Source organism: Mitosporidium daphniae (genome assembly GCF_000760515.2).
Source record: "Mitosporidium daphniae strain UGP3 chromosome Unknown contig-50, whole genome shotgun sequence".
In the NCBI taxonomy this organism is placed as follows: Eukaryota; Fungi; Microsporidia; genus Mitosporidium; species Mitosporidium daphniae.
Genome location: NW_013546278.1, coordinates 17,842 through 32,179, shown reverse-complemented (window position 1 = coordinate 32,179; position 14,338 = coordinate 17,842). Strand labels below are relative to the sequence as shown.

General features: G+C 44.5%; 7 protein-coding genes across 7 annotated transcripts; 4 read left to right on the top strand and 3 right to left on the bottom strand.

Annotated features, from left to right (window-relative positions):
- Positions 1–160: 160 nt before the first annotated feature.
- Positions 161–1,938, bottom strand: DI09_50p190 (putative mitochondrial SDH1-succinate dehydrogenase (ubiquinone) flavoprotein; the record flags this gene model as incomplete). The annotated part of the gene is made up of 3 exons (XM_013381885.1): positions 161–435; positions 477–611; positions 660–1,938. 3 exons carry the CDS (start codon positions 1,936–1,938, stop codon positions 161–163), a joined length of 1,689 nt encoding a protein of 562 aa, XP_013237339.1.
- A 143-nt stretch (positions 1,939–2,081) lies between these two features.
- Positions 2,082–2,579, top strand: DI09_50p180 (uncharacterized protein; the record flags this gene model as incomplete). The annotated part of the gene is made up of 1 exon (XM_013381884.1): positions 2,082–2,579. The coding sequence occupies one exon, from the start codon at positions 2,082–2,084 to the stop codon at positions 2,577–2,579; it is 498 nt and encodes a 165-aa protein (XP_013237338.1).
- Positions 2,580–2,679: 100 nt separating this feature from the next.
- DI09_50p170 (uncharacterized protein) lies at positions 2,680–4,197 on the top strand (the record flags this gene model as incomplete). The annotated part of the gene is made up of 1 exon (XM_013381883.1): positions 2,680–4,197. The coding sequence occupies one exon, from the start codon at positions 2,680–2,682 to the stop codon at positions 4,195–4,197; it is 1,518 nt and encodes a 505-aa protein (XP_013237337.1).
- Positions 4,198–4,216: 19 nt separating this feature from the next.
- DI09_50p160 (abnormal spindle-like microcephaly-associated protein) lies at positions 4,217–5,834 on the top strand (the record flags this gene model as incomplete). Its single annotated transcript, XM_013381882.1, has 2 exons — positions 4,217–4,934; positions 4,978–5,834. The coding sequence occupies 2 exons, from the start codon at positions 4,217–4,219 to the stop codon at positions 5,832–5,834; spliced, it is 1,575 nt and encodes a 524-aa protein (XP_013237336.1).
- Positions 5,835–5,850: 16 nt separating this feature from the next.
- On the bottom strand, positions 5,851–8,106 carry DI09_50p150 (cyclin-dependent kinase 7; the record flags this gene model as incomplete). Its single annotated transcript, XM_013381881.1, has 4 exons — positions 5,851–5,985; positions 6,944–7,399; positions 7,631–7,893; positions 7,944–8,106. The coding sequence occupies 4 exons, from the start codon at positions 8,104–8,106 to the stop codon at positions 5,851–5,853; spliced, it is 1,017 nt and encodes a 338-aa protein (XP_013237335.1).
- Positions 8,107–9,716: 1,610 nt separating this feature from the next.
- On the bottom strand, positions 9,717–12,802 carry DI09_50p140 (DNA replication licensing factor Mcm4; the record flags this gene model as incomplete). The annotated part of the gene is made up of 7 exons (XM_013381880.1): positions 9,717–10,068; positions 10,139–10,326; positions 10,397–10,550; positions 10,676–11,537; positions 11,744–11,793; positions 12,125–12,493; positions 12,534–12,802. 7 exons carry the CDS (start codon positions 12,800–12,802, stop codon positions 9,717–9,719), a joined length of 2,244 nt encoding a protein of 747 aa, XP_013237334.1.
- Positions 12,803–12,860: 58 nt separating this feature from the next.
- Positions 12,861–14,316, top strand: DI09_50p130 (DNA primase; the record flags this gene model as incomplete). Its single annotated transcript, XM_013381879.1, has 3 exons — positions 12,861–13,071; positions 13,121–13,281; positions 13,408–14,316. 3 exons carry the CDS (start codon positions 12,861–12,863, stop codon positions 14,314–14,316), a joined length of 1,281 nt encoding a protein of 426 aa, XP_013237333.1.
- Between the last annotated feature and the right edge of the window lie 22 nt (positions 14,317–14,338).

The window sequence follows — 14,338 nt, the reverse complement described above, 5'->3', positions numbered from 1 at the left end:
TGATTTGGTATGTTTGAGGAATCGCTCGTCATCGCGTTCTTTGTAGTCTTCTCTTGCATGGGCGCCTCTAGACTCTTTTCTCTCACGCGCAGCAAACATTGTCTGCACTGCATTGGTCATCAAATTTTGTAGCTCAAGCATCTCGATCAATTCAGAGTTCCTAGATAAAAGAAGTGGAAAAATACCAAATCAAAGAAGTGTCCGAGATTTTGAGTCGTTTCAACTGCTGTGCAACTTCAAGGATTTCCTTTGAACCTTGGTCAAGGGTTTCTTGTGTTCTGAACACCGCAGCATATTTTTGCATAGTTTTTTGCATAGCAAGCCGAATTTGGGCTGTCGAAAGATCGCCCTTCGAGGAAAGCAGATTCTCTAAATTCTGCAAGGTCTTGAATGTGCTTGACGAAGGATCATCGACCGAAGCGACCTTTACTGATGCTAAAGAAAAGTATATACACCCACTCTACCTCCAGATTTACCTCCAGGTTTCGTTGTCTCTTGGATATGTTGAGCACAGGCACGGCCAAAGACCACAATATCCAATAATGAGTTGGCTCCCAGTCTATTAGCCCCATGCACAGAGACACACGCAGCCTCTCCGGCAGCATATAGACCTGAAACTAACGTTTCCTTTCCTATTTGATAGGATTAGAAGGCAATACCGGTAGACTTATCCGCTGTAAGAACTTGCCCAGTGTAGCGCGTCGGAATTCCGCCCATGTTGTAATGGACAGTTGGCAACACGGGAATGGGCTCCTTGGTGACATCAACACCAGCAAATATGGCTGCCGTTTCAGAAATTCCAGGAAGTCGCTCCTTTAGAACTTCGCTAGGAAGATGGGACAGTTGGAGCAGGATGTGATCTTTTTCAGGACCCACTCCTCGGCCTTCCGCAATCTCAATAGTCATGGCTCGAGAAACGATATCTCGCGATGCAAGGTCCTTGGCTGTAGGCGCATATCTAGCCATGAAAGGTTCACCGTTTGCATTCAAAAGGAATCCACCTTCCCCTCTGCACCCCTCAGTGATAAGACATCCTGAACCATATATGCCTGTCGGGTGAAACTGAACAAACTCCAAATCTTGCAGCGGTAGCCCAGCTCTGGAAACCATTGCGGTTCCATCTCCAGTACACGTGTGGGCGGAAGTACAAGAGAAATAGGCCCTCCCATATCCTCCGGTTGCCAAAACAACAGAAGAGGAGAAAAAGCGGTGAATGGTGCCATCCTCCATGCTTAGGGCAATGACACCACGACATGAGCCATCTTCGTCCATAATTAAGTCAAGGACAAAGTACTCGACAAAAAATTTTGTCTTATGACGAAGAGCTTGGCCATAAAGCGTATGAAGAATTGAATGCCCAGTGCGGTCAGCAACGGCAGCACAGCGGTAGGCCTGACCGCCCTTTCCATAGTTCAAAGACTGCCCCCCAAAAGCGCGTTGATATATTGTCCCGGAAGGTGTCCTCGAAAACGGAACGCCATAATGCTCGAGCTCGATAACGGTACGAGGCGCTTCTTTACACATGTAATGGATGGCGTCTTGATCTCCAAGCCAATCGGAGCCTTTCACAGTATCGTACATATGCCAACGCCAATCATCCGGGCCCATGTTTCCAAGCGCGGCATTGACGCCTCCCTGTGCAGCAACGGTGTGTGAACGGGTTGGAAAGAGTTTTGAAACGCAGGCGACGTTAAACCCAGCCTGGGCAAGTCCAAATGCGGCTCTAAGTCCAGCACCGCCAGCACCAACGACAACAGCATCATAAGAGTGATCAACAATAGTAAACTTGGAATAAAACCGTCTCAAAGAGAGAGATGCACGTAGGCGACCCCAATTCATGTCCAAAATTGCTAATGGCCCGATATTAATAAACACCTTGCAATCTTGCTGGCTAAATTGAAGGTATTTTAAAATTTGCAGTCTGCAAAGCGTAGACATCAATCAGGACATTTTTAATGGCCTTTAAACCCTTCAAATTACAGCACTGACCGACCAGATGAGGATTTCTATACACACACACACACACACACATACATACACACACACACACATTCAAAGGAGACGCCAAATTTTTACACAACATGAGGGTACGCACAAAAAAACGAGTCATTCCACAATGGCAAAACGAAAGCGTCATTGTGGTTGAAAACGAACACCCACTTCGAATGCTGAGAAATAGAATCGGGATATTTACTAGAGGCTCCCATTCAAATACAATTTCCCCATCAAAGTGTCTCAAAGCTAAAAAAGAAGAAAGCAGCGAAAAAAGTGTTATCCCACCAATTGTGGGAAGGATCGACCTGAATAGCTCACCAATCATAGCAAGAAAAAGTGCCTCTTGCTTGATTTCTATTAAAAAGGTTTCTGACTCCATACCGACCAATGATCTTTCTGGATTTGGAACGGCCTGTTCTCGATCTGCCTCCATTTTAAAATATGATGTAGTAGACCCTTTTAAACTGCAGCACGAATCCATACTGAAACTACTGGACCCAGATGTCCCTGAGCATGGTATTACCAGATATAGTGATGAATGGTCATTTTCTGAGCATTCGGGGTTATCTTCGCTCTCCGATTGAGGCAAGCATATTAAATATTTGGGTGGAGGATAATCCAGCAAATTAAATCTCGGATCTATTGCGAGTTTTTAATTAAATTTTTTACTTGTTTTCATTTTACATGGCAAAGACCAAAGTAAAGAAGACCGGCACCTCAGTCCCTTCGCCTCCACATGCAACTTCTGTCCAGTATTTGGAGCTACTTCAGAATTTATCCAAAATATCTGAGGAAGAGGCTATTATTTTCAGAAAAGAAAAGAATATTTCCGTCGATACTGGCGATTCCAACGGACAAAGCGCAGAAATATTCAAACCGGTTATCCGGTTCTCCGACTCTTCTGCTGTTCTTCCAAAGGGGCTTTTAAAGATTTGCGATGGGTTTGAGGATATCCCCTCTGCTATTCAGAGCCAAACTTGGCCATATGCTCTCACCTTTTCCAAATCTATAGTTGGTATTGCCGAAACTGGCTCTGGAAAGACAATCGCATTTGGCATCCCTGCAATTGCGAAGGTGATTCACTTGTCAGGGACCAAAAAAAACGTGCCAAATGGGAAGTATTCCCCTGATGTGCTTATTTTGGCACCGACACGAGAATTGGCCATCCAGATTGGAGAGACTATCGAAAAGGCCACAGGCTTCCTTGAGAAGCCCATCAAGTCGACAGTAATTTACGGTGGTGTCGATCGTTCGTCCCAATTAGCCCATCTCCTATCCACAAAGCCGCAGATTCTGATTGCAACACCAGGTCGCTTATTGGATTACCTATCTGAGGACGAACTATCTTTGTTTACGGTCTCTTATTTTGTACTTGATGAGGCAGATCGGATGCTTGACATGGGATTTGCTCCAGACGTTAAGAGGATCGTAAATGCGATGGATTCCACCCTTTCTCGGCAAACTCTGATGTTCTCTGCCACTTGGCCTTCGACCATAAAGAGGCTGGCAGATTCCCTGATAAAGGGTCCATCTGTTCGCATCTCCGTTACCTCTAGATCAGAGCTTTTAACTTCCACCGATAATTCACAATTTTCCCCCTCTTCGTTAAAAGGAGGGTCTACCATAAAGCAAATAGTTACCGTTGTCGACGATCATCAAGAAAAAGAAAAAATTCTTTTTTCATTACTCTCCAAATACTCGAGTGGAAAGATCATCTTATTTGTCCTATATAAAAAGGAGGCAGATAGAATAGAACAAGTGCTACTGAAAAAGGGATACAAGGTCAGTACAATTCATGGGGACAAGGCTCAATCTGCTCGAGCCTCTGCGCTAGCCACCTTTAAAGATGGAAAAAGTTTGATTCTTCTTGCTACAGATGTTGCATCTAGAGGTTTAGATATTCCCTTTGTTGAGACTGTTATTAATTATACATTTCCGCTGACAATTGAGGATTATGTTCATAGAATCGGTAGAACTGGCAGGGCCGGTCGCTCTGGTGTTGCGCATACAATATTCTCCCCATTGGATAAGAACCACTCGGGCGAGCTTATTGGTGTTCTTAGAAACTCTGGGCAGGACGTACCCCAGGAACTACTGGCTTTTGGTACCGCTACCAAAAAAAGAGAACATAAAGATTATGGTTCTCACTACAAAGAGATCGATCCCAGCATCAAGCCAAAGCACTTTAAATTTGACGATTAAATTTTAATTTAACATTTCAATGTCCAAGAGAAAGATTCCACCTACGCATTCGTATTTGGAGTCTTTTTCGTCTACTTTGTTTTCTGCTGCACAAAACGCAGAAGAGGAATGCGCCACTTATAGGGACGAAACCCCCATGGAAAGGGGGTTTCTAAATTGGATCAACTTTGAGCTTGCTCAACTTGAGGATGTTCTTCAAAACAACTTTTCCCGTGAAATTGATGACTACGATGTTAACAAACACAACCACGACATGGCTTCAAAGCTCATTTCAGGACAGAAGATTTCCACTTTAGAGAATAAACTTTTTGCATCAAATCACGAAAATGGCACAAATGAGAATTTGTTCCTCAATTCGCCTTTTCCCTATTTTAGATCAAAGCTTCAGAAGGAATTCGAGTGTAAACGAATAGCGTTAAGCGCAACGCTAAACTTTTATTACGATGTTGTAGCGAGAGAAGATGTAGTCTCGATGTTTACTTTGACCTATTCCGAATGGTGGCTCCGTTTCGGGCTTGAGGTCTTATCTGGAAACTACTTCCACCCAAGCGAATATCCAAACATAAGAAAAGTTTTCCTTGATGTTATATTTCCAGCCTCAAATGTGGCCCACAAACTGGGCTTTTCGCAATCTGCGATTCTCAATGCACTTCTTCTTATTTACTTATTAGATCTCCTGCGCTCAAAAATGCATTCTTTGCAGCTATCTGCACCTAGACTCCTGTTCAAAGAGAAAGGTATTGATGTTCCCTTACAAAATAGCATGTGACTTTTGTTCAGTAGACTTTTTGAATCTATTTTGCAAAAAAATCCTGCAGCCTCAGGGAGATATTGTGAGGCAATTTTCACTTTATGGTGCCGTTTTTGCGTATACCCAAAAACCTTGCGACGCGGTCGCATACCACATTAGCCAGCTTTCACTTGATTTGAGAGACGGTATCCAGCTTTCTCGGTTGTTGGCCAAAGTAACAAGCGACTCATCGTTCCTCTCACTTCCAATGAAAGTGTTGAAACCCTTTCACTTGTCAAATATGAGTAGCATATTTAGGCTACTTCGGGAGAGAGGGTTCTCTTTTCAAGTGCTAAATGCTTCCCTTGGGTCAGTGCAAGAAATCGAGACCAAGGATATAGTCGATGGACACAAGGAAAAGACCATTGCTTTTCTTTTTAAAATAGTTTGCAGCTGGAAAGTTCCAGCGCTCATATCTCATTCAAGTCTCCAAAAGGAGATAACTCTTTTATATGAAAAGAAACCCATAAAGGAAACCCCACCTTCTTCCATTGAGTTGCGTGAGGTACATTGCCAACTTGCAGATGCCAAAGCGGGACACCTTTCTTTGTTGTTTGAGTGGTGCTGGATCATCGGTCAGGTGATGAACAAACTGCCTGTTCACGATTTTTCGTCTAGTTTCGCCGATGGACGGCTTTTTTCTGCCCTCCTATTACATTACGAGTCTTGTGGGAAAAGACCACCTCCGCAAAATAATTGGATGCACTTTTTTATAAAGTCAATGGAGGGCCGGCTTCCCTCGATCATCAGCAAAGAAGCCTTAATGTCGTCACCGCGCCATTGTCTGGATGAGAAAGTGGTTCTCTTTTTGCTTTCTTATCTTTGTTGTTTATTTCTTGAACCTTAAATAGAACCGCTAGTGATCATGGGAGCCTGTTAAACGCCTGCACCAGCTCATTCAAAAGGGCGGAAATGCTATCTTTGTTTGCCGTACTTTCACCCTTGGAGCTGACAAGCGATTTTTCTATTGTGCTCATATCCACAACGAGCTTTTGCGACTTTCTAGACAAAAAATAAATAAATCGATAAACACTCCTTGAGCATTTTGAACGATGCCTTGCGCTGCAGCTCCTCATAGATGGCGTTGCATTCGGACTTCATATCGCGTATCCGCTTTTCATTCTCGATATTTAGCGACATTGTAGAAATTTCCTCTAGCAAAGATTGCTCCTTGATGACCAGGGAATCTATCTGTGCTGCCATGGCCGCAATCTCGGCTTCTGTGTTTCTGGAAATGATCTGATGTTTTTCCATCAGCAAGTGATATTGCCTCTCTTCCTCATCAAATTTTTCATTATTAAGGGATAGCTTTAGGATCCGTTTCAAAAGCTTGTCGTCGTTAAGGATGCGCTCTTTCAGCAGCTCATCTAGAAAAAAGTTGGATTAGAGCGCCTCACCTTCTTTCATGGCCATTTTAATAATTAAAATTTATCTTTCTCGCGGGCCCGCTCACTAGTTCCAAAATCAGGATCTCCCCGTAATTCTTTTTTTCATTCAAAAGTGAAAATGTGTCGCCTCACCATCATCAACGAGGGCAAGGACAAAATCACCAACCCTTTGGTGTCCAAGGGCTTTCAAGCATTAAACCAGATCAAAGATTTGATGAAAAAAATAGACCTCATCGTTAAGGAAGCCAACCAAAATCAGTGCACATCATCAAACCACGGTGGGATTCATCTGCAGGTATTTATCGACCATTTATTTAAGGAAATATTGCCGGAAATTCCGCTGCATCTGCGAGAGGGCCGGCCACTCCAGTCAATTTCTGAATATATAGGTAAGATAACAGTCCAATTTTAAGAGCTAAAGGGTATCCTTCAGTCTATAAGCAAGGAATCCAATGGCCCCGCACAACATCGCTAGGGCTTCGGTAGTTTATCAACCGGGGTTGGGCGCGGAATGTTTATAAAATACGGATGCATCAACGCCTAATAAATGAGCAAATTATAAACCAACCTCTCTGGCCGTTATTCTATTTGCGGGAACGAGTTCCAAAAGCTTTGAGAGCAGATCAATAGCATCTGCAGAGGCAGCACTGAACTGCAAATTGAGGTTTGGCCGACCATAGAAGGGAAGTTCTACCCAATCGGGAAGGGAATCTATCCCTGGCCAGCTTTCTCTCGTAGGCGTTCCCAATGCCTTACAAATAAGCTTTAGCTGCTCAAGGTCCGAGTCTCCGGGCAGATACGGCTTTCTCAGCATCAGCTCTGCAAAAATACACCCAACAGCCCACGTGTCAATACTTTGCGTGTAATGCGTTGAGCCAAGTAGAAGCTCCGGAGCCTTGTACCATCTAGTGACGACATTTGGCGAAAGCGGGGTGCGTGGCACTGCATAGTCTCGAGCAAGCCCAAAATCGGCAAGCTGTAAGGTGCCATTAGCTTGGATGAGCATGTTGGATGGCTTGATATCCTATGCATTAGAAAGTCTGATTACACGGTGTAGAACCCAGTTTTGATGGCAGTAGTCTAGCCCTCTTAGAATCATCAGCATCCAGGCTTTGATATCCGAGGGCATAAAGACAATTTCCTTGCTTTTGATCAACATTTCCAGGTCCCACGATGCATGTGAGAGGACCATGTGGATGTGTGCCTTGGCGATGAAGGTCTCCTCCAACTAGAAGAAAAGTGAAAAGTAAATTACCTTGACAATATTTGGGTGTCGCAAATGGGAGAGCCATTTGATTTCCCGCAGTGCCGAAAAGTCCAGTCCCGAGGAGCCAGATATTTTTTTGATCTTTTTCATCGCATAAAGTTGATTGGTGACCCTATCACGTACAAGATAGACCACAGCATATGTTCCCTCTCCAAGTCTTTTGAGCTTCTCGTACCGTAGCTTGCGATGCATGTCACCCTCCTCATGTTCAACCGTCAATGTAGCCATAATGTGAATGCAAATTTTATAAACTTTACAATTTAGCGGATGCCACTAGGTACGTGGTCTCATATGCAATAACCAATCAGGTCTGAACCAAACCATAACCTGTCTCGACCTGTTAAAGGAGTACCGCGAGTGTCACAAGAATGGCGGCATTTATGCAAAGATTGGAAATGCATGTTTTTCCATACGGAAGAAGCTTGACGAGTGTCTTCGGGTTGAGGTAAGACGCTCGCGCCCATTGACCATATGCATAGTATGAAGAACGGCGCCAGAAAAATCTTATAGCAGCAAAGAAGAGAGAAAAAAAATATCAAGAAAATCGCAAGCTAACCGATCAGCTACTTAAAGAAGGCCACACTTTAGATGTTCTCTTTCAACAGGAAGAACTTCCTAAATAGATATCCATGCGCCTGTTACCAAAAGGACGAGTGGCATCTGAGAAACACACGTTTTGAAACTAGCTGCGTATTTCAGACTTAAATTTTCATCCCGTTAATTAATGGAAAACACCGATTAATTGGCACACCCGCGGGAGTGCACCATAAAGTTAGGGAGAATCTGTAATGCACGAAGGCCAGGACTTTTCTTTAATTGGGCCAGGCAATATGAAGGCCAACTTGCAATTATCTTTTAAAGAAAGGTTAATTTATTGATAAAATGGATAAGCGATCTAGTAGTAGATTTATAAGCGGCTTTAGAAGGCTTTGCGACTATGAAAGATTTCAAGCGGTACCTTTGCTTTCAAAATAAGTAGCTAACTAAGGGCTTAGCAGTTTTAATCCGTATTTTTGATGTTCAATCGACTCTTTTAAATGGTGTATTGACCTTTCTAGACGTTGAATATTGTTTTTTCGGTCTATTTTTTCCAACAGAAGCTCCGCCGTGTCATTAAGGAATGGGGTTTAGCATAGGTTTTTTCCAGGATAAAATTACTTTTCTGTATGAACGAACACAAGTGACTGCTAGAAGACACATGGATTGTTGAAAGGTTTTAGATTTGGACTACCCATTCCAGAACCTTGATAGAACAATGCTCATTTGCAGCATATAGCCTTAAATTCATATCTTGAAATGCACCTTCTTTCTCGATTTTGACATGCTCGTTGGTTAAAGTGACTAGACTTCCCATAAACTTGTATACCTTAACAAGGCTTTTTGCATGCTTTTCAGGGCATATTATTTAGTCACTTTTTCTAAATGGTTTTCGCACCTCAAAAGACCGTTCGAAAAGCGAAACTTGGATGCTAGATTTATCTAGAAGAAACAAGTACCCGTCAAACATACTCTTTTGCCCCTCTTTTTCAAGTTTGGGAGTTAAAAGAGCATAAGCCCTACGTGTGTGCTTGCGCTGCTGCGTTATTGGCTCGGAGCATTTTAAAAGCGCTGCACTGAAGACTTTTCTGGTAAATCTGGTTCAAGCCTTGCATCTTTCAGTGGGCGTGCTTTGTGTTTTTACATGACCATTTTCTCGCGTTTCAGCAGCGCTATTTGCCTGAATCTTATTGCCACACGAGCTTGTGTATGCGTCAAATTGATTCCCAGCAGCTCCGTGTACAAAGGCACGCGAATTTGAATAAATAATCATAGCAAGGCGAAACCCATAAGGATTCCGACCTTCACAATTAAAATCCCGTTCATTCCTCTGCCAACCAGTGGCTTGTCACCGTTTTAATAACATGGGCCAATTACAGCCGCCTTAGAGCTTGTGCCATAGGGTCAAGGTTAAAAGGATCTCGCCAATTTTCTATTGTTTCGCGCTGGTCTCGGGATCTGCTTATAACGCATCAAAGCCTGCTCTTTGTGTATACAAAATGGACAGATGGTTATGAACCTGTTGTTTATTTATCAATCACTCCAGGCGCTTCAAAATGGTTGTAGAACGAAGCGAATTTCCGGGAGCAGGGCCTGCATGAGCTCCGGATGAGGCAATCATCAGCCATTCTTCAACGATAAGCTCGCGTACAACTTCTCTAAGTAGCCGTTCATGTACGTATACTGATGACTGCTCTGAAATGGCTTTGTATAGGGAGGATAAATCCATTCCAGCTTTTCCTGGGCCGCTAAACAGCGCCTGTACTTGTTTTTTGAGAGCAGCTGCCCGTTCCCTCAAAGATGTACTCTGTCCTGTGTTGACTAGATCCATATCGATTTTCCCGGTCACCGGGTCGAGAGCATATGAGAGAATGGCGCTCTTTACCAATCTAATGGCTTCCTCGACGTCGCACCGCTCAACGGATTGCGAAAGCCTGGTGATCAATTGTACCAACCTACCTCATACGTGCATGCGCCTCCGAAAGCCTGATCAAGGATTCCAACTGACGAGTCGTTGCAGAGACCGTCTTCGGGGCACCTCCAGCTGATGAGGATGACGATCCGCTTGGGGTATTTACTTTTCGCATCGAAATGTACCCATCAGCCAAAAGCTTGATGGCCTCATCGGAAAGAACGGGATTTACGTACTTTCGTGCATATGAAATGTACCTTGCCATTGTTTGAACATCCTAGAATGATAAGGGAGACCTTGCATACCAGCGGGCAACTGGATGCAGCAAGTGAAGAGGAAGCCGAATTGCCAGAGTTTGAATCATTTTCAACGGCCACATGCAATGAGGCGATGTGGCGTGCCAGTTGTATATCGTTAGATTCATCCGGTCGATCTAAAACCAAGCAAATCAGGTCAAAGCTAAACATAAGACAGGAAACAACACCGTGAAAGAAGACTGGGCGGTAAATTCAAATTCTCGATGATGGATTTTTCTGAATTGTACTTGGAGTCAATTGGGTTGGCTGCAGCAAGGATCGAAGTACGGGCGTTCAGGGTAGTGATGATGCCAGCCTTTGCAACCGATATCGTTTGTTGTTCCTAGCGCAAATGAACTCCTCTTTGTTACCATCACTTCATGCAGAACTGCTCTCGTGCTGTCGCTCATTTTGTCAAACTCATCAATACAGCAAATGCCGCCGTCAGACAGAACAAGGGCACCGCTTTCCAAAACAAATTGCCCGGTTTCCACATCCCTGGTCACATATGCGGTGAGACCGACGGCAGACGAGCCCTTTCCTGAAGTATAAATGCCTCGTGGTGCCAGTTTGTGAACAAACTGCAATAGCTGCGACTTGCTGACAGAGGGGTCCCCAGCTATCAACACATTGATATCGCCCCTGAATCTTGCGGCGCCGGCCTTGAGCGATTTTGAGACCCCGCCAAATAGCTGCAAAAGCAAGCATTTCTTGACGGTGTCCATCTTCCATATTGAGGGCGCTATGATCTTTATGGGATAGAAATTACCGATGGAGTTGGAAAGACGCGAGTATAAATTTGGGTCCGCTGCAATGGCAAGAACTTCGCTAGCAAAACCGACCTCGCTCTGCACCCGGAGGGAATCTAACTCTGCCCAGCGACCTTGGGTTGCAAAATCTTCCTCAGAAATCGTATCTGGCGAAGAAACATCCACCCTAGCGGGATCTGTTTTTTTCAAGTGCACCACGTCAACGTACGTTCGAAAGATATTTTTGATTCTTCTCTGATGCACATTGGCTCTAATTTGAGAGACCCTAAAAATCCCAGTAATCTCGACGCGGTCACCAGGGCGTGTCATGTCAATCAGAGAGTCATACACGCAAACGGTAACCGCATGTGGAGTTTGCCCATCGGGAACCGAATCTAAAGCTAAACATGAAAAACGAACCTGGCGTCTCTTGAACTTTGACAATTTGTTTATCAGAAAAGATACATCGATTGTGGATCAAAACCATGCAGTTGGAAACCCCGCACTCGGGCCGAGGACATTTTGAGGGCTCTGCGATCTTTCCCTTGACGTTATCAACGGTAACTGTGTGGTCGCACGAGGTGCATTTGAAAAAGCCTAAATTTACCAACCCAAGAAGCAAAACCTGCACGCATATCTGGCATAATTGCGGATGTCCTAATAACCAGGCCTTTGATTGTGACAAGCTGGTCCACATCTGAGGGCGAGAGCTCCCTCAAGTTGACATGGCGGTCGACGTTAAATGGGCGCACCTAAAGATGGATATCAAAACAGACATCAATACTTGGATCGGATTGTTAATGATGTCGTTCGCATCCGGAAAAAGCTCTAAAAAATGCTCGTTCACCGTCATATCCATAATTGGAATCATCTCCTGCGGATGTGCCAGCAGTTGATCGAAGAGGGTTTGCGTAGGGTGATAAGCACGTAAATTTCGCCCATCCAAATTGAGGAATCTGTAGCGCGTAAAATCAAAGCGCATGCTTACCTGGATTCGATGGCATGCAAATAGGACAACAGCCGGGGATAGAAAGGTTCAAAGCGATTTGCCAATGGCTCCGCCTGTGCAGAAGCGCCATCGACGCTAGGTAAATGTGCAAGCGTAAAATTTTCCAAAAAATCTCTAAAAGCCGCAACGACGTCTTTGACGATGATATTGGTGCCCCAGACAATCAACATTTTTTCCGGCGCATTGAGATCCACATTGACTGCATTTTGGCCGGCGTCATTGATCCCTACATCGCCATTTGCTGTTTGGTGATTGTCAGATGCGGGCTGCGACGCGCCATTTTCGTGGGAAGAATATGTGGATTCGTGAAAAAGACCCGGATTAAAAGCAGCGCTTCCAATGTCGTGTCTTCGCGAACGTCTATGCAGATAAAAACATGGCAAAATACAAGGATTCGGGAAAGGTTTCTGTCCTGTGCCGTGCATGTGCCCCTGTCCCCATACGCTGATGATGTTGAGGATGGTCACTGCCCAAATCGGAGCTGGGAAAGTAGTGATCTGTAGCCCCAGTCATGGGCGGTGTCTGCCCGCCTCGATAGGCCGAGGAATCAAACGAAGAAGGTATATCCATAGAGCTGACCAAGAGCATGGCATCACTTTCAAGGTCATCAGCAACGGAAGACGACGATGTAGGATATACGATCGGCGATGAGGACATTGAAGCAAAATTTACAATTTAATCAAGTTGCCGTTTAATATTTGGCGGTTTTACTTCAATGCAGGCGACCGGCATGGAGGGCATTGAGGCTGCTGCTTTTCAGCACAACTGGGCATCTTCATCGACACCATCGGACCCATCTCCAACGGCGATGACACCCGTTGTGGCAAGGCCGAACGAATTCTTGATGATGGACTATTCTCAGCTGGATATGGAAGAATGCCTGCTGATGTTCTACTCAAAGTTTTATCCGTTTGATAGAATTTACCGTTGGCTCTCATATGGAATAGAAGGTTTTTACGTCAAACTCATGTTTAGGTGTAAAGGGGCCATATTTTACACGAAGGGAGTTTTCAATGACCTTGGCTAATCAAACATACATTCGCTTCCTTTCCTTTTTGGGGGAAGCGGATATGCGAGAACGCATTGTGCAAGCAAAGCCCATCAAGATTGATATTGGTGCCATTTATTCTGCAAGAGTAAGTCAACATTTTCGCTGCTTATTGTTTTTACGATTTAATTGGATACTTTTTCGCATCGGCCATGCGCCATTTGTGCACCATCTTGTGTTTGCCATTTTTATTCGCTTAACCGGTACTTTGTAGCCATCAGAAAAAAAATCGCTGATGCCAGCCTCGTTTTCGGCTATCGAGCGCGAGCTTGTCTTTGACATCGACTTGACAGACTATGATGACATACGAAAATGCTGTCAAAACAAGAAAATGTGCATCAAATGCTGGCAATACATCGTTGCTGCTGTAAAGGTTCTCGATGCCATTCTCCGTATGGACTTTGGATTTGTTAGCATCCTCTGGGTATTTTCAGGAAGAAGAGGAATACATTGCTGGGTTGCCGATAAGCGTGCTCGCACACTAGACTCGGGTTTGCGCAAGGCCATCGTCTCATATATTGAAATAAGCCGTTCTGCTGGTAAAACATCCGGTAATGGCGCGAATTACAGCGTCTCTAATGGCGGCAGCTACAATAATAGTTCTGCAGTAGAGTCCCACCCGATGATCAAGCGTGCGCTTTCTCTTGTGTCTCCGATTTTCAAGCAAAAGATCCTACCAGAGCTTCTCTCTGAGGATGTTGAGAATACAGATCTCGCCACCTCACTTTCCGGCCTTTGCCCCGCACCAAATGGCCTGATTGAAATGTGGAAAAAAGAGAAAATATGCGATCCGCTCGAGCGGTGGAAGACGATTGTGCAGCAGCTTTGCACTTCGGAGAAAAAGCAGCGCTCCCATCTGGCGGAAGAATTTATTTTGCACCGTCTCTATCCGCGGCTAGACTCCAATGTTTCAATTGGATTGAACCATCTGCTCAAAGCACCATTTTGCGTGCATCCAGATACCGGAAAGATATGCGTTCCCATAGACCCGGCTTTGATTGACAAGTTTGATCCCGACATGGTGCCGACCATCCATTCGATCCTTTCCAAAGAGAACGGAAGTGATCATTTGCAGCCATATCTTTTGCTGATGGACCAGTTTCTGGAATCTCTCAATAAATAGGTACCCCAAACCCAAGCACTTT